Genomic DNA, 25,829 nt, shown 5'->3' with positions numbered 1-25,829 from the left:
AATCTGGGGACTCACTTGTCCTATCTGGAGTCAAGCTGGAAGAAGGCAGAAGGGTAGGTTTGACACTTCTACTACCTCTAAGTTGCTGGGCGTTTGGGTTTTTTGTGCAGTTCTTTTTTGTTTTTATTATGGAAACTTTTAAACCTACATGAGTAGAGAGCAACAGTATAATGGTCCTCCTGGGCCCATGAGCCAGCCACAACAATTATAAATAAATGGCCACTGCACTCTAGACTCCTGACCACTTCTTCCTCTCCTCAGCAGACCCCAGATACCGTATTATGTTATCCCTCTGTACTTCAGCATATATTTCTAAAGGTGAGTACTCTTTCTTTTGAAAATAACCACACCTATCATTCCACCTAAAAAGATTGTAATTGCTTGACATCAAATATCAGTCAATGTTCAAATCTCCCTATTGTCATGTAATTCTTTTTAACAGTCAGTTTGTTCAAGTTAGGAACCAGGATTACCTCAAGAGGAAAAATGGTTTCCTTTTCTCCTGCTCCAGGGTCTTCAATTCAATACACTCATCGTCTCAATTTTTAAGTGTAGGCAGACAAGCATTTCCTTTTCCCAGTACCCTCTGCTCTCCTTCTCAATAAAGAAAATATTCCTTCTTATTCCCAACACTGAAGTGCCATTACCTCAGAGCTTTTAGCACATTCAGAAAAACAGTTAATCCAATGATCCAGCCTCCTTCCTTACAGTTAAGTTGCCATATTTCACTTATTACTCAGGAAGAGTTCTGAGTTCTAACATTATATAAATATAAATAATGTAGGCCCCATTAAGAGATTATTTCCCATTTCTATTACTCTTTTTGAGGAGCTCAATTTTAAATTTTAAGTTACTACATTGTCTGCTTCCCATTTTAAGTGAGTTAATAAATAGTTGGTGGGACATCTAAGCCTAAAAGATTACAAGCACAGTGCTGAGAGATCAACATTAGGTTAGCTGCATTCCTTAGCCATGAACTTCATCCCTCATTAGTCACAAGGGGAACCAGATAAGAAGGTGTGCAATATCAGCTCAAATACAAACTCTCCAGTAGAAAATAATACAAATGCGGATAGTGAATCAGTGGAATCATTTTCGTTCATCCTCAACACAGATTAAGAGAAACAGCAAATAGGCAAACAACTGGGAAGAATTAAAATTTTTTTAACAAAAGCATAGGAGTGCCTGGGTGGCTCAGTTGGCAACATCCAACTCCTGATTTCAGCTCAGGTCATGATCTCGGGTTGTGAGATGAAGCCCCATGTTGGGCTCTGCGCTCAGCTCTGCTTGAGATTCTTTTCTTCTCCCTCTGCCCCTCTCCCTGCTCGCTTGCTCTCTCTAAAATAAATAAATAAATCTTTTTTAGAAATACAAATTAAAAATATAAAAGCATAATCTTCACAATGACTTCTAATGTAACTTGGACATTCAGCAGGGCAGGGTGAATCAAAACACTTTTATCACCCACTTACTTGGGCTCAGGGTTATGGAGGAAAAAAAGACAGGACTGTCTCTGCCTTTAAGGAACTTACACTCCAGGGGGTGCCTGGTGGCTCAGGCGTTAGCATCTGCCTTCGGCTCAGGTCATGATCCCAGGGTCCTGGGATCGAGCCCCGCATTGGGCTCCCGGCTTCGCGGGAAGCCTGCTTCTCTCTCTCCCACTCCCCCTGCTTGTGTTCCCTCTCTCGCTGTGTCTCTCTGTCAAATAAATAAAATCTTAAAAAAAAAAAAAGGAACTTACACTGGTAAGTGTAAGAGGCTGGTAAGCTGGTAAGAGGAGACTAAGCCACTTCAACAATCAGCCCACAGTATGAGATGTCACTAAGCACTACATTGTGTGAATCAAATTTAAAAGTACTGTAGCTCACGGAAGAGATGGGTCAGCGAGGGCTAAAGAAGTCCAGGAGGATTATATAAAGGTCAGAAGAATAGCTAAACCTTGAAGGCAGGTCAGGTTAGGAACCAGTAACACCAGGATAGACTGTAAGCTCCTGTGGGCAGAGACCGTGGCTTTCTCTTGTTCACCACCCCATCTCAATGCCTGCTACAGTGCCTGGAACTCAGGAGACACTCAAATATTGGTGGATGACAAGAAGGATAAATAGAGGGAAGGAAAGAAGGGAAGAAACAAAGAACAGGCATTCCAGAAAAAAAAATTTTTTTAATGAAAGATTAAACGTGGCAATTTTATGAGACAGTGAGGAAACACATAATGGTGAGAAATTAGGTAAAGCAGGTACACTGAACCCAAATCATCCATGGTTTTACAAGTTAGCCAAGAGAGATATAAAACTGATCCCATATTATTAAGTACGAAAATGAACATGTACAGAAAGCACATTCGGTTGCACTTCCACTTTTCAAGAACACTAACAGTGCAAATGGCCATTTTTCCTAAGATGGTCATTCATCCTTGTCATATTCTAGGACATAACCTGGAAAATGTACTAACATTTCTCTAGAGAACTAATACCACTAGCTAATGCAGATGAATTTCTTTCCCTGAATATTTTTACTATCTGGAAATGTGCCTGGGTTATCACTAAGGTCAGTTTCTTTGATATTGTGTAATCAAATGCCTGAGACTCACCACAATTAAGTTGAGAGATAGGGGAGTGTAACCTAGCAGAAAAGCCAGTGACTAATGCTGAATCACAGCTTCCAGGTGATTATTTCACCAAACTGTCAACCTCCCATATTAACACTCCATTACAATGGTCATTGAAGTAAATCAAAAGAATTATCCAGTAAGTATTCTCCAATATTTTGCAGGATAATGTTAAAGGACTGAGGGAATAAAATCTAGTTGAGTCTGAAGTTTATAAGCCAAAATCTGTTAAGTCAAGAAGATTCTTACTCTCCCTCAAACTTCACAATAGGAGAATTCATAATTACAGTGAGTGGTCTTATTGTATATTGATTCCCCAGACATTCTACCACAAAAAAGTTGTAGGTCCTGGCTACCCCCAGCTACAGTCTTCTGGCAGCTATATAATCTCTATAGAGAAGATTTCAGAAAGAGCAATCTAATGGGGGAAGGGGACACTGGAGAATTTTACTTAAAGCTACACACGCATGGCAAGAGCACGACTTTAATTTAAATTATATGCTTATTCAGAGTGAGTCTGGTCAGTTCTTAGCATCTCCAAGGGCCGTTTTTTTCCCCTAGCATTCCTTCCACTCTTTCAGCCTAAAGCATCTGTAACAGGCAAGGTGTCTGGTTACATATTAACAGTTACAATGACAGTGACAGAATTCTGGTTATTTAGAATTCCATTGTTCAATTTTGGTGCCTAATGCCTAGTATCATGGAAAGAACAAAAAGCACTAGAGTCATGCTGACCTACTTATAACTCTACCACTAAAAAGATATGTGACCTTGGACAAGTTACATAATTAACCTCAACTTCCTCAATTAGGTGTAACAACAGATTCTTTGCAAAGTTGTTGAGAGGTTAGCCTGCATTATATTAAGTATCCAGAACACGGTGAGCACTTAGCATATGGTAATTATGATGGAGGACTAATAACCAGGCCTATAGTCGAATTTCCAAATAGTATTAACCATATGACGAAAACATGAATCATGCTGATTTTGTCCTCCATGATGCTCACTCTAGTCCAGATGTTGGCTGACTTACCTACCCTCTTATATTTCCAACTAGTCTCTAGAAGAAGGCCCTCTCCCAGTACTCAGTCTTGAAGCCAAAAATGACCCAATATTACAGCCATCCCCTTGCCATTAGCATACTACCATCCCCTCCCTGACTCTGGGGTCTCTAGAAAATTCTTTTTTTTTTTTATTGCCTGTTTCTGTTTTATGACCTATGCCAAATGCATTCCCCTAACAGATCTTAAATAATGTTTTTTCCCCAGCCTATCCTAGGAAACTCTGAAAGCCTCCAGTTTCTCTAAGAACCACTATGTTTTGGCTTACCTTACTACCATACTCCAAGAAGGCAGTCAACCCATGATGTTCTGCCAGTGCCTAAATGCCTTTATGTCTGTGTCACAAGCAGATACCCAGCCCCTCTCTGCCCTGGCAAACGGGATCCTGATTTTAGAATGACAGGTCCATCCCTCTGTCTTAAGCTTGACTCATCCAGTTTTATTTCATATTATTCTCCCACCACCACTTCCCTACTTCCTGGCAGGAACAGCTGCATTTTGGGTAAAGTGAAAAGATATCCAATGGGAGTCAGAAGACCTTGGTTCTTCTACCTCTACCTCTGCCCCTCAAACTAGTCCTGAAGGGATATCTACTGCCTTCTGGGTCAAATGCTGAACTTAACTCACAGGATTGCAGTAAGACTCAAATACGACATTTATGAACATGTTATACAGAACTGAGATACTATTATACTGTAACAAGTTTCTACTATGACTTAAAACATTTACTTTTGAATATAAAACCCTAATATATTTCTTAAAATCCTCTAGTATTATTTATATTAGCAAGGTTCAATATAACTCAGTCATCCACAAGGGGACCAACGTAAAAAAAAATGATAACATTCTTTCATGGGAATACTGTAAAGCATTTCTTTTTAATCAGAAAACTCCTTATACAGTTCCATGTAATAATCCTCAAGATATAATCGTGAAAAAAGACACAGACTAGTGTGTAGAATTTACTACAATTTGTTTTAAAAGAGGAGTACAGTAAATAGATATACACATTTACTTATATATACATAAAATATCTCAGGATATATAAGACACTGAATACTGACCGCCTATGGGAAAGAGATCTGGATGGTTATAGGGTATGAGGGGGCAGGAAACTTTTCTCTGTATTTCACTCTTTTGTAGCTCGTACATTTTTGAACCCCTAGATGGGGTTGGAAAATCATCTCTTCGTGCAACTATAAACCTAAGAAATAATAGGGACCATTAATAAGGATGACGGCACACCTGACAACTCATTTCCTGGGCCAGCCTCAACATCACAATTACCACCGCCTAACACAAACTATGTTCCCTTCCATGATCTCATTTCATCAAGTGACTAGAGTTAATTTATTCCTCCTAGTCAAACTTCCTGGGGTGCCTGGGTGGCTCAGGCGTTAGCGTCTGCCTTTGGCTCAGGTCATGATCCCAGGGTCCTGGGATCGAGCCCCGCATCAGGCTCTCTGCTCTGCGGGAAGCCTGCTTCTCCCTCTCCCACTCCCCCTGCTTGTGTTCCCTCTCTCACTGTGTCTTTCTCTGTCAAATAAATAAATAAAATCTTTAAAAAAAAAAAAAAACTTCCTGACTTGCTAATTTTACATCTGTGTGCTATGCATTTCCACAGTCAACATTATTTATAAACTCCTAAAACTTACTGTCTTTAGAGTTCTACTGTGTGCCCTAGAAGGGACCTCTGGATCATAACATTTCCAACTTTCAGGGCTGGTTCAGGGATCCATTCCAATGCTAACTTTTCCGAACCAAAGACTAAGTTCTGTCTCTTAATTACTGAAGACTGACCACAGGATCCATGCAAATCATTAATTTGCAACTCAACCACTCGAAGGCTATGATGCAGGCCAACCCCCTATTTAGATAAGAGTAAATTATGTTAATATCCTCCAATGTGGCAGAAAAGTACTCCTTCCAAACCTTGTAAAATAACTCTTCCATGGGGTAAGACTGACGGAGGCAACATTCTCCCAAACCTAAGTTTTAAGTGATATTGCCTTAAACTTGACTTTAATCATGCTGGGATGACATAACAGGACCTACAACACTGCTCCAAACAGCAGTAGGCGCTACCTCCGTGCTCGCTCTCCTATGGCAGGCAGGTTATTTTTGGACCCAGCCTATGAAGTAGCACTTTGTTGACCATGAGCTTCAACCTCTGAATATTCCTTTCACATCCAACCTTGGTTCTCACTTTCTGGCACAGAGCTCCAAAACCTCAATGGAATACCTAATGAAACTCTGGGTTACTTCTGTACAAGAAGGTCAAGCTTACAAAAGCTTTCTAATTGGGAAACCTCTTCAATGAAAGCATACAGAAATTTGCTGACTCCTTCTTTTCCCTTCTCCCTTTTTCCAACTGCTATTTGCTTTCCTTGGAGCAAATCTCCAGTCAAACACAAAAGCCAACCACCTACCACAGCTCAAATACAGACAGGTGTTTTGCAAGTACAGTAACTCTCAAGAGTACCTAATCAACATGAGATAACATCTACTAACAAGCTGTTCATTGGTGTGCTCGAACAGTTAACCACCTCAAAATCTCACAGTTAAGACTAGCATTGAGAAAAGTCAAGAACACAACTAAAAGAAAAGTAAGCCCATTTTCCATCAACAGAGACTTGTGAGAGGAAGAATCGTGTAAGTCCACTAGTCCTGCCACACAAAAACCCTTCATTCCGGGGTTATTTTCAGTGGTATTTAATTCCAGGGTGGAGACTAAGGGTCCCAAACAAACCTACTTGAGTATTTTCCTACTTTAATACTTCTAGAATCCATGGTTAGGCTTATTGAGGAAAAGTCTGAAAGAGCTTAACAAAACCGCTGCTATTTTTTTTTCAAAGAAAATGGGTAATCGTCTGAAAATACACTTGTAAATCAGCAGTTATTTACAATTAAGAGTTTTGTTGAAGCACTCTGGAATAATGTTCCAATAGAAAAGAAAGCAAGGATTCTTTAACAATTGGTACACTCTGTTCCATTAGCTCTGTTCCCCAGACATTAAACTTTTAAACTTCTCTAACACTCATAAGACCCTAATGTTGGTTCCTGCATAAGGACAGCCGGACAGAAAATCCCAAGAGAATATTCCATCTCAGACTACAAGAATTTCTAATGTCTAAGAGCAGAGGGTACACTAAAGAAACAGAAAGTGATTAGTTAGCAATGTTTCGTGAACTTCACCCAAGTCATAGCCAATGAATCAATCTAAAGCTGCATGCCAAAGGAAAGAAATGTGTCATGCATGAGGTGAAAAATCAAGGTCGCTGAAGTGAATTCTGTAAACCACTTTTGTTTTTTAGATTTTTTATTTATTTATTAACGAGAGAGAAAGAGGGGGAGAGCACATGAGGGGAGGGGAGAGCCAGAGGGAGAAGGAGAAGCAGACTCCCTCCTGAGCAGGGAGCCCAACACAGGGCTGAATCCCAGGACCCTGAGATCATGACCTGAACCAAAGGCAGATGCTTAACCAACTGAGCCACCTGGGTGCCCCTATATACCACTTTTAAGTAATAACTTCTCCACTATCTGCTTTGCAGTCAGCTGGGTGCCAACACAACTTCCTGATGCCTTTGCGGCCACCTACCCGCTCTGTGTATTCTGCATTAAAAGACTGTGAGAAAAATGTTATGTTTTTCTAGAGATGCCCAAGATTACAAAATCAGAGTTTTTAAAAAGACACTAGGGATTTCAAGGCCAGAACTAAGGATGTCATATTCTAGAAAAACTCCGGCAAGTAACACCCGCAAATCATTTCCACTTTGCAGGCTAACTCTCAGAATAGATTAAATGTTTAATCAGTAAGTTAAATGAACGTTTTCCAAGGGGTAGCAAGAAGTTTTACTAAAGGAGATCACAATGCTTCCCAAACCGGTATATTTAAGATTGTTTGAGGCTGGCCTTCCAAATACAATTTAAGTAGGAGAAAGCTATAATAATTAAAGCTACACAGTCTCAAAGCAAGTAAAGAAGTACAATCAATGGATTAAACGAGCCTGGAAATGTACTCAAGCATTGGGAGATTTTGTAATAAAGTTGCATTTTAAAATCAAAAAAGAAATAACTACTCAAGATACTCTGTTGACACAATAAGCTAGACATTTGGAGGAAAAGATTCATTCATTCAGTAAATGGAGGGCATCACATGAGGCAGGCACTGTGCTCAACACTGAAAATAGGAACAAGGGAAAAAAATTATACCATCCATTGCCCTCACAGAGCTTACAGTCCAGTGAGAGAAGAAAACTATTAATAACCACAAAAATAAATGTAAAGTTACAACTCCAGCAAATTCCACAACTGACCCCTTCTCATTCACTTTAAACCAAAATGCATTCCACATGAAGCAAAGATCTAAATTTAAAAACAAAACCATAAAAGTACTTGACAAAAACATGGGTAAATATTTTTATAAGATTAGAATGAGGATGGAAACCACATGAGCAGCCATAAAGTAAAAAAAACAGAAAAACCTGACTACATAAAAATGTTTATATTTTATATTTTTTTAAAAATACACAAAGTCACAAGACAAACTCAGAAACATACCTGTAATATTTTCAGAGGTAACTAATTTCCCTAATATTAAAAAAACTATTGCACAATAATGAGAATGGGCCAAAAAGCCCAACAGAAAAGTAGACAAAGGATAAGACAATTCCAAGCATACAAATAACCAATCGACAAATTAAATGATAAATCACTAATAAATAACTATAAATTAAAATGACATTTTTTTACCTGTCAGATTGACTCTAAAAAGATGGCTGGTTGCCAGTGTTAAAGAGAACAGAGAGAGTACTGTGGTACACTCCTGAATTGAGTGAATTAGCTTGGCCTTTCTTGGAGGGCAATTTGGCAACATTTATAAAACTTGAAGCATTCATACTTCGATGCAGGCATTCCTCTCCTGGTGAATTATTCTATTAAATTACTGAGAAAATGAAGCATCTAGTTTTAAAAGAAGATCCTAATATTGTAAATATCCTAACAGAAAAGAATACATAACTTTTGGGAAGTTTACTCGAAGTAGGACCTAACAAAACTCTTATATTTGATTTTTTTTATTTTAAAAATTGTCTGAGTCTTCTGAATAATAAATAATGCAACAGCAAATAAATGGAATAGAAAAGAAACACTAGCACAAGTGTGCAAATATAAATGTGCAGAAACATTAACAGATGTAATTCATGATAAAAATCAATAAATAAAAGCTGAGAACAACCCTAAACCCATCAGTAGGGTACAACTTAAATAAATTATAGTATTCCCCTAAAATGGAATACTCTGCAGCCAGTAAAAAGATTGAGATAAGGGCAAAATGTACTAACATGGAAGAATATCAGAGATATACTATTTAAATTAAAAAAAAAAACAAGTAGCAAACTGGATGTGTGGTATGATCCCTTTTTAATGAAAAATATTAAATGTTAACACATGAATAGGAAAATACGGTTATAAAATGTTAACAATGTTTTCTCTGGAGATAGGAAAACAATCACTTCCTATGTTACATATTTGTAAAGCTTGATTATTTCATAAGACACATGTATCAGATAAAAATATACATAGATGTTTTTAGAGACTTTGAGGCTACAAAATGCCTTGGAAAAGGAAGAACTATTTGAAAGTGGGAGAAAGGAAGAGAATGAGTAAAAGTAGAAGAAAATATTCACAACAGAGCATATTATTTCAGAGTTAGAATAATCTGACAAATTAAGAAACTAGTGCATCAAAATTAAAAACTTTTGTGCTACAAACAAAACCATCAAGAAAGTGAAGAGACAACCCACAAAATGAGAGAAAATATGTGTAAATCATATATCTGATAACTTGTATCCAGAATATGTAAAGAATTCTTACAACTCAACAATAAAAAGACAAATAACCCAACTAAAACACAGGCAAAAATCTAAATAGACACTTCTCCAAAGATCTACAAATTGGCAATTAGCACAGGAAAAGATGCTCAACACTGTTAGTCACTAGGGAAATGCAAACCAAAACCACAATGAAATATCACTTCACATCCACTAGGATAGCTAGATCAAAAAGAAAGAACACAAGTTTTGGAGAGGATGAAGAAAAACTGCAACCCTCATACATTACTGGTGGGAATGGAAAATGGTGCCGCCATTTTGGAAAACAGTTTGGCAACTCCTCAACAAGTTAAATGTGGAGCTATATGATCCAGCAATGTCCCTCTTTGGTATATATATGTAAGAGAAATGAAAACATATGTCCACACAAAAACTTGTATGTGAATGTTCATAACAGCACTGTTCACAATAGGCAAAGGGCAGAAACAACGCAAATGTCCATCAATTCACAAATGGATAAACAAAATGCAGCCTAGCCAGACAATGGAATATTATTTGGCCATCAAAAGTAATGAAATTCTGACATATGCTACCATACGGATGAACCCTGAAGACACTATGCTAAGTGAAAGAAACCAGACACAAAAAGCCATACTTTGTATGATTCTATTTATATGAAATGTCCAGAATAGACAAATCTATAGAAATTGATTAGTGGTGGCTTAGGGCTGGGGGAAGGAGGCTAAGGAAGTGGGTAATGACTGCTAACAGGTATCTGCCATTTCTTATAAGGGAAATGGAAATGTTCTAAAATTGATTGTACTGATGGTTGCACAACTCTGAGTAAACTAAAAACACCGAACTGAGTGAATTGCATAATATGTGAGTTACATATTGAGACTCACATAATATGTGTCTCAATAAAGCTCTTAAAAATATATATATATATAAGCAAAAAAAGAAACTGGAAGCTCCATGAGGTTAAGTAATTTGGTCAAAGAAAACTGCCAGCTATCAACAATTAAATCTGCAAACGTGTGCCTCGACTCCCACACCAATGCTCAATTCATTGCTATGGACTGCCTCAGGCAATTTGGGTGGGTCCATGAGGTTCCCCCAAAGAGCTGGAAAAGCAGAAAACACAGGTACTAGCCTAAGAAAAAAAAAGAAATTTAGGTAGTAAGACAACTGAAATGCAATTTTAAAATTTAACGTGACTGCAAAATGGAGTCTTGAACCAAAAAAAAAAAAAATCTAACCACCATTGATATAAGAGGTTGTGCTCAGTAGAACAGTACCCCTTTTACTAAGAGCTCAATGAGAGCAGGGCACTGGACGCAGCTGCTGACTGAAAAGGAAGAAGAAAAATGAGATCAGAAGAGGTAGCAGGCTGAAATCACTAGCCACTCTTCTGCATATGTCAGAGAGGCCAACGAGCAACATGCTTCAAACAAGTTATTTTATTTGCAAGGGGTGTAAAATCCTTTACAAGAGATCCAAAAGTATCACCCCCAAATTTAATTATGTCCCAGGACTACTGTACACATGTAAGATAGTTCGGTGTAATATTTGAATGTGGTGTCTCTGCAGCTGACTTAGACACAGAGATCATTGCTGGAATACAACTGTCCCATTTGACTAGAATAACAATGTCACTGTTGATGGAGAAATGAAAGTAAGCCAAGAACATGCGATCACTAAAAACATTATTTTGAGGGTTTGGAAAAACGAGCTACGAAAAAAACTCAGCTATTGTCCGAACACTGCTCTATGCAACACTATAATGAACGTTTTGACAGAAGGAAAGGACAACAGGAGTAAGAAATCCTGCAGGTGCCCAACTAATCCAAATAAGAAACACACAGCTCTGCTCCTGCCTTCCACAATAAAAACAATTCTGTTTCTTGTGGCATATGAACCAAGATATTTTTTTGCCAGGAACAGAAAACAACTTACTACATGAAAATGTCAACTTGTTCCATGGAACGCTACACTGGCAGTGAACAGATATAAACCTTTTAAATTAGAGAGACTGGCTGTTTCCTCACCAAATTTTTAACACCACTGGCCTGTTATCAAATTCAGTTCAGTTCATGCAAACTCTAACAGAAGTGGACAAAAATACCACCCTGAAGTATACACTAGAAATAAAAGATTCTAGAAAATATCTTGTCCCCAAATTTCTAACAACTTTCACTTATTTCTAATTTTATGTTCATGTAGAAGCTCTCTTAACCCACCTCCACCCAACCTACCTGCCTCAATCACCAATGCCGCCCCCTCTTGGCTCTGTGAAACAACTGATGTTCCAGCATGCAACCTGGCCCTGATGAACAGCCACTCTTACTCCACATTTCTGCTCCCACCCAATGACATGCACGCTTACCAAGAATTGTTTTTTCCCAAGCCTACTTCTACCAGGTGCTCTTGTTATTAGTTATGTGAAATCAGGGAGAAAAGAAAGGCCTGTTTCTATGAAAACTAAGTTGGATGCTTAAAGAGACTTGGTAAAGTCAAATTAGATGTAGATGAGACAGATGTAAAAGACTGGAGGGGAGGGAATCATAAAACTCAATCATAAAACTCAAGAGGGATTCTGTACTCGTACTGCTTCACAAATGCCTTTCAATTCATGCTCTACTTTAAAAAAGCAAAACAAACTGGAAATCACAGATGATAAACCAGGGGTATGTTTAATGCAAACAAGATGAAGGAACTCCAATCAAGATCAATACAAAAAAGAAAGGCCTTGGCCCTACATCAAAAGATTAGCCAATGTGTTTCTTAAATTGCAAAGAGAAAGAGAAGGAGGGGAAACCTATAGATTGAAACGAATTAAAAAAAAAACCTAAGGGATATCAATCAATTATAAAGTACAGACTTTATTTAGAACCTGATCCAAACACGTAAGTGGTTAATAAAAAGAAAAAAATATATATACATGACAGGGAAATTTTAACACTGATTTGATACTTAATGACAATAAGGAATTACTGTTGTTTTAGGTAGGATAATAGTCCTGGTGTCATGTTTTTTTGAAAAAGAATCCTCATTTAGAGATACATGCCAAAATATTTATGGATAAAATGATAGAATTCTGTGAGTTGCTTCAAAATAAACCAGAGAGAAAGAATCGGGAAGGGGTACAGATGGAAGATTGGCCATGAGGTGGTAAGAGCATGAGCTGGGTGATGAGTCCATGGGGGTTCATGATACTAGTCTCTCAACTATTTGTTCATGTTTGAAATTTTCCATAATAAACACTTTCAAAAAGATTAGTGAATGAATGCTTATGTATATTTTAAATTAAAATACTAAAAGTATATATGCATCATTTCTGATCTCCCTGCTTCATTTGTTTTTTTGCCCCAATTAACCAAGCAAGTCATAATCCAAACTTATTGCATAAGAGGTATTCTATTGCAGATAAAAAAGCGTATCACCGGATGCCCAAAATACAGCAGTAGTAACCCCAAAACATTCTAAGAACAACATCCCATATGACCCAATTACCCTTGAAAACCTCTTAACTAACACATAGAGTACATAAGCAAATCCAAACATTATAGCGCTGCTGCATCACCATATTTATTCAGAAAATTACTTCCCTTAACAATTCCCTTCACCATCTTTTTACCTGTAAAAAGGGAGGAGTAAATTACAACCTTTGTTAATCTCTGAAATTCTCGGGCGCCTGGGTGGCTCAGATGGTTAAGCGTCTGCCTTCGGCTCAGGTCATGATCCCAGGGTCCTGGGATCAAGTCCATCGGGCTCCCTGCTCAGCAGGGAGTCTGCTTCTCCCTCTCCCTCTGCCTCTCCCCCTGCTTGTGCTCTGTCTCTCTCGCAAATGAACAAATAAAATCTTAAAAAAAAAAAATCTCTGAAATTATCACTCGGGTTCACCAAAGAAGAGTTATTTTAAAAGCCAGAGTTCAGGTAAGGCTCTCCAATGTAGGTTTGCATCTGGTTGTGAAAGGTCAGGGGAGAATGATGATTCACCAGCGACTGAAAGGTAAGAGTCACACTCTGTTCATCCCTCGTCCAGGTTGGGCCCAGGGAAGGAAAGAATAGGCAACTGCTCTCTTTTGACCCGTCCTACAGCTGACACCCTAGGCTCAGAGGCACAGCAGGGCCTTGAAGGGCAGAGGGGATACAAGATAAAGAAAGGCCTCCTCAGACACGCCCAGGAGGCTAACCCTGGCATAACCTTTCTGGAAAGCAATGTGGCAACACAGGTATCAAGTTATCTTAAAAACATGTGTACCCTCTCACCCAGTAATTTCACTTCCAACAATCTATCCTGAGCAAAAAAATCAGAAATGCATCAAAGACCTCATGTATACAAAAGTGGGCATCACAGAGAACTTGAGAGTGAAAAACTGGGAAGAGCCTTCAATTACGAAAAAAGTTTCAAAAAATGACAGTAGGCAGACAATGGAAGTATATACAGCTACTAAAAGAGATTTTTACAAAGAGTTTCTAATGTTGGGAAAATGCTTATAATGATAAAAGAGAAAAGGAAGAAAACAGTGTAACAATATAATCCCAATTATGTATTTTGTAATATTAATAACTGTTGCCTCTAGGTGACAGGATTAGGGTGATTTTTTTCCCCTTTGCTTCTTTAAAATTTCCTGAGTTTTCCCCAAATTTCTTCCATGAGCGAAAATTACTTTTATAATCAGGAAAACAAAAAACAAAAACAGGGCAAGGGGGTAGAAGAAAGTCTAGTAATAATAAGCTATGGGGCTGGAGTTAAGAATTTATGCTGGCTATAGCCAAACTGTGGAAAGAGCCAAGATGTCCATCGACAGATGAACAGATAAAGAAGATATGGTATATATACACAGTGGAACATTATGCAGCCCTCAAAAGGAATGAGATCTTGCCATTTGCAACAACGTGGATGGAACCGGAGGGTGTTATGCTGAGTGAAATAAGTCAATCAGAGAAAGACATGTATCCTATGACCTCACTGATATGAGGAATTCTTAATCTCAGGAAACAAACTGAGGGTTGCTGGAGTGGTGGGGGGTGGGAGGGATGGGGTGGCTGGGTGATGGACATTGGGGAGGGTATGTGCTATGGTGAGTGTTGTGAATTGTGCAAGACTGTTGAATCACAGATCTGTACCTCTGAAACAAATAATGCAATATATGTTAAGAAAAAGAAGATAGCAGGAGGGGAAGAATGAAGGAGTAAATCGGAGGGGGAGACGAACCATGAGAGACGATGGACTCTGAAAAACAAACTGAGGGTTCTAGAGAGGAGGCGGGTCGGGGGATGGGTTAGCCTGGTGATGGGTATTGAAGAGGGCACGTTCTGCGTGGAGCACTGGGTGTTATGCACAAACAATGAATCATGGAACACTACATCAAAAACTAATGATATAATGTATGGTGATTAACACAACAATAAAAAATTTAAAAAAAAAGAATTTATGCTGGCTACCTCTTGTCTTCTTCCTCTATCAGGCTTAAGCTGTAAGCATTCAACTGCTCCTTTAACATCACCTATAGTCTATCCTGACGAGAATAAAATTTATCTTCTTGTCCTCTAGGACCAGTAGTTGCTACTTTTTCCATACAGATGACACAACAAATACTAGTTGAATTAATCCATTAAAGGTAAGGACCATTAAAAGTAACCCCTTTAAGTTAAGGGCCAGTGACCCAGAAGTCATTTTGTTTTGTTTTTAAATCATATCACTTAGTATAATAAAGAAAAGAACCAGAGGTAACAACACAGAGTTTAAAGTTATTTCAGGAAGTGCTAGCAGCCCAAGACAGACTGGTGAGTCTGCAAAGGAAGAGAGGCTCCAAGGCAGAAGAGACAAAGCGAGGCTTTGGCTGACCATGCTGAATATACAGCGGAACCTTCTCAAGGAAATAACCCACCGGGAGCCTGGATACCAAAGAACCTTCCCTTTAAAGTAAGGCACTAGAATTTCAATGGCAGGATTTACTTTAGATATACTGAACTTCCTAATAATGAAAGTTTGAGATATGCCAAAAATAAATTACTTGCCAGAAAAGCTTGTGAAATCTCCTTACCCAGAGATTTGTGAGAAAAAAATAGAAAATCTCTTTTCTTTAACATCTTAACTGGAGATAGAAAATTCAATTGTAAAATTCTAAGATCTACGAGGGGTATAAAAACAAATTCAGCTCCTTTTTTTTTTAATCCTGATATCCATTCACTAAATGAGTATTTACAGACATTGTAGTAGGCACTGAGAATATAGCAGCAGACAACAGATTAAAATCCCTGCCCTCATGGAGCTTACATTAAATATCACATTGTGCCTCCTAACAAACATTAAAAGCTAGACTACTTTCTCTCTTTAACTTTAAGTAAAATTATTTCTAGAAACTTCAAGCATGTCACAAACAGCATCGAGCATTTGGAGTGATCTAGAGGAGAGCTTAATAAATATTTCTGAAACAAGACTAAAAAAAAAAACTGTGTGGCTAAGTACTGGGATGGCAGGGAGACTTTTAACTTCATTATATATAAATCTGCACTTTTTGGAATTTTGTGCCAGATAGCATCCATTCCCGGCTTTTAATAAATAATTTTTCCAAAAGTTTACTGGATGGCTGGATGGAGAGGTGGATGAATGGATGGATGGAATGAATGAATGAACGAATGAATGAAAAATTTCTTTCACAAAAAAACTCGGTCTTAAGAAATGTGATTAGCTAACCTGAATCCTGGCATTCAGTTCTTCGGAAGGGAGCAATGGGAAGTAAAGCGCACTGCTGGTAAGCATGTACATACACATACTAGTGCCGAAACTAGGCAGGAATTTGAAAATTCTCAGAACTTCCTAATCAAAACCTAAATATAGTCTAAGACAACTGGCCAAAAGTATACAACTGAGTGAGCACAGCCCACACAGACAAGCTTGAACAGGCCATGGGTGTATTTCTTCTTCCTTTTCAGTTTCTAGGAAATGAGGCTGAGTATTCAACAATCTGATTCCTACCTTTCTGACAAACTAAAACTCTGACATGACATAAGTAGCAGCCAGAGACTTCTTTTCAGTGGATCGCACACCTCCTAAACAAATACATTCCTAAACAGAACTTCACTATGGCTCATCCAACAGGCTTGTAGTAGCTGAAGGAATTTCATTCCGAACAGATCCAAAACAAGCCCTTTCAAGCTAATTCATCCAAGGCTGTTCTCAAAGACATTGCCTAGGCCAGTTATTTAACACTTAGTTATTACATTAGGACAAAAGTCCCTGAGAATGTATATAATTTTCATTCTCTGGATGTTATCAATCATCTATGAGAAAGTATAACTATACTATTATGCCAAAAGGGACCAAGCTACTCACTATTAGAAGGGGGTAGGGACTCACCTGATGAGTGAGTTCATTCACTGGGGGAACAGGCATAGTAGCTCTTAGTAATCTCTACACCCAACATGGGGCTTGAACTCACAACCCCAAGAACAAAAGTTGCATGTGCTACCAACTGAGCCAGCCAGGCACCCTTGGGTATAACTCTTAAACCAGAAAGTAGAACCACGTAAGAGGAGCCCTAGATAACTGGTCCTCTTGGTCCTCACCTGTGTCATCAAGGGTTTATATCTTGGTGACCAGTTCTCTTAATGAGTTACAAGACGGCACCATGCCCTAGAAATTTGTAGTGATCTGGTAAGTAAGGAGTTCATTTCAGAAAGGTCCTTTCAAAGGCAGACCAGACCAGACCAGTCCAACAGAGCAAAATTATAATTACTCATATTCCCTGGGAGTAAGCTAGATATAGTGGTGAAAGAAAGCTATATAAGGCAGACTGTGTTTATGGTCATTGCCTTTTCTATGTTCTTTGCTTTCCTTTTTTTACTTCCTTAGTATTTTGAAAGGCTTTTTTTTTTTTTTACAGACTTATTTCTTTTTGAGAGAGCAAGCATGACCCGAAGGGCAGAGGGAAAAGGAGAGAGAATCTCAAGCAGACTCCTCATTGAGTGTGGAGCCAGACAAGGGCTCGATCTCACAACCCTGAGATTACAACCTGAGCCAAAACCAAGAGTCAGATGCTTAACCTACTAAGCCACCCAGGCACCCCATGAAAGGCTTTTTTGATGACTCAGTCAAGTCAAGGGGGCACAAAGGGGTAACAGAATTTAAAGATTTTATTTATTTATTTATTTGAGAGAGAGAGAGAGAGAGAGAGCATGAGAGGGGGGAGGGTCAGAGGGAGAAGCAGACTCCCCGCTGAGCAGGGAGCCCGATGCGGGACTCGATCCCGGGACTCCGGGATCATGACCTGAGCCGAAGGCAGTCGCTTAACCAACGGAGCCACCCAGGCGCCCGCGGGTAACAGAATTTAAAGGCAAAGTAATGGACCCATGGAGGACTGCTGGTAAGTGACAGAAGTGACAGAGTGAAATACAGTGCTGACATATTTACTCTCCCTCCTAACTTGGAAATTTTTCATCTCATTATGGCATCTCACTTTTGGAATTTGTTTTACTAGAAATGATAAATCTCTTAGACTTTAATTAGTAGGTACATCTTGTCCCTTTAATAAAAGATCACGACGGCAAGGACAATGTTTTCTATGATTGGAGGAGTCAGGGTAGAGTTAACTAGGAATAGGGATGCCTGAATTCTAATTCCAACTCCCCCATTGACTAACTGTAGGATTCTGGGCAAATTGCTGGGGGCAAAGGGGATGATACCAAAGAGACAAAAAATCTAATGGATAATTAGTCCAAACTACTTTAATTAGTCCCTAAAAGCCTAAGATTCTAAATTCCATTAAATCCATCTTTCTAGACTCTGGAAAAGAAAGAGGTGGAATAGAACACATCTAAGATCTTTTTTGTGCCCCCCCAAATCAGCAAATATTGTTGGCCGATCATGTTTAATTTATGTAGAAGATGGATGTCATTCTCTTATAGACGTGAAAGAATGTAAGCTGTTAAAATTGAACACCTCCCCTATCTGAAGAAATGCATTAGAAAAAGCATTTTTACTCTTAACCATAAAATAACCAGCATGATTTTTAAAATCATAAATCAGAGGATACCAGAGCTCTGCTGTGATATCCTCTGATGCCAATCCCACTTCATACTCAATTCCATAAAATGGCCTCTAAGTCCTATATGATCTGGCCCCTAATTTTCTGACCTTACCCCTACCATCCTTCCCCTTGTTCACTAGTTCTAGGCACCATGACCTTAGGTCTAATCTTTGGATAAACCAAGCTCATTTCTATCCCAAAACCACTTCCATATCTTCCCAGCCTGGCTTATTTTCATCATTCAGGTGTCAGCTCAAATATCATTACCTGGTGGGGCGTCACGGTGGCGCAGTTGGTTAAGTATCTGCCTCTAGATTTCAGCTCAGGTCATGATCTCAGGGTTGTGAGACCAAGCCCTGCATCAGCGTGGAGCCTGCTTAAGATTCTCTCTCTCCCTCTCCCTCTGCCCTGCCCCCTCTAAAAAAATAATAAAATAAAATAGCCACCATCTTTTTTTTTAAAGATTTTATTTATTTATTTAATTGACAGAGAGAGAGAGAGAGAGGGAGGGAGGGAGGGAGGGAACACAAGCAGGGAGAGTGGGAGAGGGAGAAGCAGGCTCCCCGCTGAGCAGGGAGCCTGATGCGGGGCTTGATCCCAGGACCCTGGGATCATGACCTGAGCCGAAGGCAGATGCTTAACGACTGAGCCACCCAGGCGCCCCAAATAGCCACCATCTTATAAAATATCTATATACATATATCTCATCACCTTGGAAAGGCATTCCCTGACAACTGCGAAGCAGCACCCTTCCCCAGACACTCTCTAGCCCATTTATTTTCTTCATGGTATTCATCACTGTATGAAGTTACGTATTTACACGTTTCTTGTCTGTCTCCTTGAATTAGAAAGTAAGCTCCAAGAAGGCAAGAGCTTTTTGTCTGTCTTGTTATTGGTAAATTCAAGAGCCCAGGATAGATCCTGACCCAAAATGTGGATTCAACAAATACATGCTGAATGAATGGATGGATAAGGGAAAGGCTCCATCCCTGTGCAAAGGTATTTTTGATGTCTCTTAGAATTATAGAGGTTCTAGTGAGTAGAGAACATTTCTTTTTCTCTTCAAAGCATCCATTTTGTTCTCTTTTATGCCGTGAACTAGAAAACATTTGCCAGATTGATGCTTGGAAAATGAAAACAGCACTTCTGGCACAGAAATAACTAGTCTGGGCACCTCTGGCTTGAGCCAGATCTATGACTTTCTAGGGAGCTGGCACCAAAGTCAGAATGTTAAAATAAACAGCTTTGATGTTGAAAGTGGAATACTGGTATTTTGACTCTGGAGAAACTAGTCCAAATCAATCTTAGCTCTTCACAAAATCTCAACAAAGTTAGTAACCCCATCACAACTGTATCAAAATGAAGTCAGTCGTCTTTCAATAGCCATTTTTAGATTACCTAAAGATGGAACTATCTTCCTCAAATGTATCTAGTGTAATTTTCCTTTCATTTTCTTTTTGATACAATTCTCTTTGCTATTTACCAATGAATCTTGCTTTCAGCCTTCTCATAAGTATCATCTATTCTCTCCATTAAACTCTTACTTAGAAATGAAAATACTACCCCTTGCCCACTCTGAGTCGTTCCCTTCATGGAAAGGAGTTTGCACTAAACCACACAGCACACACATATGTCATGGATGGTCCACATTTGGAATGGGGTCACGGGGCAAAATGTTTTCTGTATATAATAAGTTAAAAATCCTGACCTTGGCCTTCAAAGTAGCACACTGTGCACCCAAACGCAAATGTATTCTTAAGTTTGTAGGAATATTTCTTCATATTCTCCACCAGATTTAAGTGAATCTCTGGTGGGGGGGGGACCGCACGCAAATAAACTCTGTTCCATCACCAATGTAACAAAGAGCAGTTAAGTTACAAAAACACACTAAAAATGCAGGGCAGCCCAAAGCAAAAACTGGTGTTAGTCACAGTTTTCATTAGACAAGTCTCACATTTGCTTTAAAAAAAAAACTTTAGGGGCGCCTGGCTGGCTCAGTCAGTAGAGCACGCAACTCTTAATCTCGAGGTCATGAGTTCAAGCTCCATGTTGGGCACAGAGCTTACTTTAAAAAAAAGTTTTAACTAATGGAAAACTATGCTTTAGAATGTCAATTTCATGAAATTAGCCCATAGTCCATGGGAGTTCAACCCAAATACCTCAAAGTGGCATCTGAAATAATAGCCAACTCATATTTTTACACTGAAAGCATATCATGAAGATGACATCTACCCACACAAAACAAATGGCATACGCATTCATGGACTGTTCCAAACGGACGAAAAGCAAAAAGAGGGGAGCCCTGTCCTACACATCTTTCCTTCTACAGCAGCTGCTGCTGACATTTACTATATGCCTACTATGTGCCAGGCACTGTTCCAGTACCTTCCCATACATTATCTTATTTAATCTTCCTAACACCCAAACTTGTGAGGTAAGTACTACTGTCATCATTTTTTTTTTTTAATTTTATTTACTTATTTGACAGAGAGAGACACAGCGAGAGAGGGAACACAAGCAGGGGGAGTGGCAGAGGGAGAAGCAGGCTTCCCGCAGAGCAGGGAGCCCGATGTGGAGCTCGATCCCAGGACCATGACCTGAGCCCAAGGCAGACGCTTAACGACTGAGCTACCCAGGCGCCCCCTGTCATCTCATTTTAAAGATGACCACATCTGAGCACAGAGAAGGTAAATAATTGACCCAAGATCACCCAGCTTTTAAGCAGAAGAGGATTCAAACCCAGGCAGCCTTACCCAAAGCTCAAGCTCTTACCACAACCCAGTAGCAAGCAAGTGATACATATGCACTGAAATACCACTTTATAAGTATTTGACCAATGGTTTGTATAGTCTACACATTTTAAAAATGCATACAACATATATCTACTTTTTGTTCCCATTCATCCAATCAGTAAAGGTATAATTAGGCACAGGCAACAGACTATAAGCAATCTGAAAGCAGAAAATCTTTTTTTCAATCTCTTTAATACTTGACACTGTCCTACCAAAAGAATGGAGCCGGAGAACCTCAGATTAAGACTTCTCAAAAAAAAAAAAAAAAAATGGAAATCAAAGAAGGTAGGACAAAGACAGCCAGGGTGAGCTGCTGACCAAAGTGGGTCACAGATGAACCTCCTCTCCTGGTTCCTGTTCCACAATGATGCTCTAAGCACCACAGAACTGCCAATATCAAGTCTGAACCCACGAACGCCAGGCTGCAGAAGTCCCCGACAACCTAAGGAACAACAGAAACTCTTTCCTCTTCTCTACTGATTCTCTTCAGCCCAGGATCCTACTCCAGGAGGTTTGAGAGTTAACAGAATTTGGGAAAGAGCCAGCTTCACCACTTCTTTTGGACGGAGGGCAGTAGCTTAGTCAATAAATGAAGTTTACTTTAGCCTCCTAGTCCTTGGAATGGACAGTGTGTGTTAGAAAAGGTAATCGTAAATACTTCCCAGATTTTCAGAAAGCACCAACTACCTACGTTCCTTCGACTAATACAAGTATTTTCTGAATTACCTGAGTCTGATTGTTAGACACGGTTTTAAGAAAAGCCCAGACCATTCAGTGGCTTACAGGGGGAAGAGGAGAAAGAAAACAATCACAGACCTCTGAAAGATGAAACAAAAAATTACAGATTCTGGGAAGAGATGGAAAAAAAAAAAAAAACAACTCTCTTTGGTTCCAAGTGACCTGACTGCAGAAGTAAAATAAACGCTGCAGTGCATGGGGAGAAAAATCTATCTCCCTGAGCAACTGAAACAGCAGCTTCTGCATCTACTAGTACCTAGCTAGACACCTTCCTCGCCATTATATAACCACACCATGGCCTCAATAGGCCATCAACTGTATGTCAACAGCTGTTAGGCACATCTAAGCTGTCAGCATTTAAGAATCCCTTCCAAGGTGGATTCAGATAACCAGGGAGCAGGCCAAAATATGCTCATCGTTCACCCAGAGCACATGACAACTCCTTGTGAATTAAGCTTCACTCATGTCGTCAGAGTAATTTAAGCAGCAAAAGATAGGGCGCTTGTAACTGTAACTAGGAAATTGCACACTGCTACAGAAACACAAATGAGTGCTGGTGTGGTCCTTGCACACATGCAACTCATTGTCCAAGCCATTTCGTTCGGTCTCATTCAGGATTTCAAATATTTCCATACATACGAATTACATAACTGCACACCACAAATGATCAAAGATAAAAACCAACATAAACAGTGACACCCATCTATAAACAAGCTAATGTTTAAAATGCTGCAGTCCTAAAGGACACCAAGGCCTCAGAGAAAAACCAAGAAACACACAGACACACACATACACACGAAAATTAGAAAGCAAGCAGATCAGCCATAATTAGCCACTGGCTTTGCTGACTACTGAAGATAAAAATGTCTCTTTTATATATAAAGCCAAGAATCAACTGTTAGCAATTACATTTACAAAAACATACGACCCTGTCTGTCACAGATTTTTTTATCAATATTTTGGTGTATCCAAGGGCTGCAAGACACAAAATTATTTAAATCATAGATACCATAAACCAGGAAACCAATTAAGTTCATGGAGTCCATCCCCCAGAGGTCAGAGCAAAATAATCACAGGAGCTCAATGTGATTACTTAGAAGAGAGGGGGAGGTTAAAAAAAAAAAAAAAAAAAAAGGAAATGCTGAAACAAGGAACAAAGCTCTCAAACAACTAGGGTTGTTTATAAACATAACTTTGGCTTAGGGAACAGTAAACAGAACTGTAAACACCTGGGGGTGGGGGGACAGGCAGAGAGGCACCAAAGTCTTGGCTCAGTCTAGTCCCCCTTCAGGGTCCAAGGCTGACATCAGAGAACCCTGGACTTTGGTATATCATTCAGCTCAGACCTGCAGACTTGAGGCCCTCTGATAAAAAACTGACAAAAAGGCTGAAGGGGGCCCCCCAGAGGAAGTGAAACTGACCAATCAATTTTCCACAGCCACCTACCCTGCCACCCTGGTAAAAAAGGCCCCTTGTAAGCTTTGACAAAAAGGAGGGAAAAGGGAACTTCAGGTTGTGAGTGAGAAGGAGAGAAGGCCCAGATAAGTTACTGGCTTCTGAAAACAAGCAGTTGCCATAAAAGCAAAAACACAGTCGGCGATGATAAGGGCTAGGCTGAGGAGGTGAGGAATTGATGTGGCTTTGGTAGGAAGCGGCAACAGCTATGAGGCTTCTTCATCAGGCTGAAGGAAAACACAAACTGCAGTTTTAGATATAATGAATGACTACACTGAAAGTATTCATTCAAGGGAGCAAAGCAAGAAATCTGGAGTACAAATGGGCTTTGTGGGTCCTCTCAAAACCAAAAGATTCCTCCTGATGACTTTGATTCCAATACTTCCAATGTAGAAGGCTACCCACATTTCCTCAAAAATGAATTTTATATGTAAAACCGTATATGTGTACTTATATGGCTTCCTAATTGACCTTGGCCAATTTCACTACTACAGCCCCACAAATCCCTTGAGAACCAAAGGGCCCAATGAGTGTAAGGCTCCAGTGTCTGGGTTCCTCATCCACCTCCTCGGTCACCCACCAGGCTTTACCCCCACCGCTGAGAGCCCACCCTGCGCTCTATAAAGCCCGTGATTCCAGACCCTCCAACAACTAAAAATAACCAGCAACCCAGCTCTCCCAAATTATTTAACCCCTGACTACCTAGGGCCACCAGGAACATGGGGCGCCCTGGGCCTCTGTTCCCTGAGCCCCCTCCGGCGGAAAAGCAAAGTAATTTTCTTCCTTCTTATTTCCCCATTTTCTTCATCGCCTCCTACGATAATCTCGTCCGTCCTCGGGCTCCCATTCCTACCACGCATCAGTCTTAGACGATCAAACACTGATTGGCATCTGTCATAAGGTAGCAGGTCCCCCGTATCTCCCCGTACCCTGCACCCACCACACACCCCTAGTACATGCCCCTGTCGTCCTTGTTCCCCTCCTAATGACCCCCCCGCTCCGGCTGACAGTTTACCCTTGTCTTCCCCATCCTGCTGTCCACATTTCCTATCCCCCTGCCCTCATTCCCTTAGAATTCCCTAATTGCTGGTTCCAGAGTCCTCTTAGCTTACAGTCTCCGGCTCCGTGAGAGTTCCAAATCTCTTCTTTCCAATCACCCCTTCCGCTACCCTCCGCAGAGCCCCGGCTGAGCACCCCCTCCCCATCCCTGGCTCCTCGGTCCCCCAGGTCTCTGCGCTCCAGGGCCCCCCCCCCTTGGCCCCCTCGGCCACGGAGTTTCCCTCTCCCGGCTCCCCGGCGTCCCCTACCTTCGGCTCGCCCCCTACTCACTCCCCTCCGACAGCCCCCCTCCCCGTCCGTGTCCCCGATCCCCAACACTATCCACTATCCCGAGCCCCGCTCGCCGCGCCGACCCCTCAGCCTCCCTGTCGCGGGTCTCTCCTGCCCCCGCCACACTCGGACAGACGGTCCCGGGCTGCGCAGTCCCGCAGCCGCCCGCTCCCGCCGCGCCACTACCTTGGCCTTGGTGACGAGGTGCGTGGCCCGCTTGACCACAGCGAAGTTGCCCTTGCCGATGGTGCGGTCGATCTCGTAGTAGCCGATGCGGGCAGGCACCGGCCCGCGGGAGGCCGGGGCTGGGGGACGCGGCGGGCCAGCCGCCGGGGGCACGGCAGCTGGGGCGGCCGGGGGCCCCGGGGCTGGCGGAGGCAGCAGGCGGCCGGCCGGCCCGGCTCCCCCCGCTCCGGCCCCGGCAGCCCCGCCAGCTCCGCTCGCCGCCGCCGCCGCCATCTTGTTGTGCAGTGAAACCTCCCGGGCCGCGGGGAGCCGGCGGGGGGGAGGGGGCAGGGGGGCGGGAAAAAGAGGGGGGGCCTGGCGGACGTCACCCCGGGAGGCGGGGCGCCCGCGCCGCCGGGGCCCGGCGCCATGGCAACCGCGCGTCACGTGCCGACGCGCGTCACTGCCCGCAGCCATGGCAACCGTGACCTCACTGGCGAGCTCGACCTTCCCGCGTGGGCCCTGCTCCTCTGGCGCTGGCTCCCGGGTGCCCCCCTCTGGGGATGGGACGGTGGGCACTGCAAGCGTGCCCGCCAGTTCCCAGCCGCTTCAGCGCTCCCGAGGCGGGGGTGCCGGACGCCGGGCTCCAGGCCGGGCCCCCAGTCGCCCCGGGAATGGCTAATATGACCCCTGCTGTGACTTCCGTCCCAGTTCAGCGGTCACCCAGCCACCCTTAAAACAAAATATTTCCTCATCACCAAAAATACCGGCCTTGTCCCACTTTAGCGCTTGAGGCCACAAAGGCAGGAATA

The 25,829-nt window shown here is 41.2% G+C and overlaps 1 protein-coding gene across 8 annotated transcripts in view; it reads right to left on the bottom strand.

Moving 5' to 3' along the window:
- SIK3 (SIK family kinase 3) overlaps positions 1–25,313 on the bottom strand; it is a 237,264-nt gene extending 211,951 nt beyond the window's left edge. For all 8 annotated transcript variants that reach the window (XM_028105779.2, XM_088017803.1, XM_088017802.1 and 5 more), the window contains exon 1: positions 25,039–25,313. In XM_028105779.2, coding sequence (XP_027961580.2) covers positions 25,039–25,311 — 273 coding nt within the window. In that variant the 5' untranslated portion in view covers positions 25,312–25,313. The remainder of the gene's footprint in view (positions 1–25,038) is intronic.
- Between the last annotated feature and the right edge of the window lie 516 nt (positions 25,314–25,829).

The sequence above is a fragment of the Eumetopias jubatus genome, unplaced genomic scaffold (genome assembly GCF_037043125.1).
Source record: "Eumetopias jubatus isolate StellerSeaLion01/CBP00866 unplaced genomic scaffold, mEumJub1_p1.0 scaffold_13, whole genome shotgun sequence".
Lineage (NCBI taxonomy): Eukaryota > Metazoa > Chordata > Mammalia > Carnivora > Otariidae > Eumetopias > Eumetopias jubatus.
Note: the sequence above shows the minus strand (reverse complement) of the source record. Positions and strands in the feature narration are given on the sequence as shown.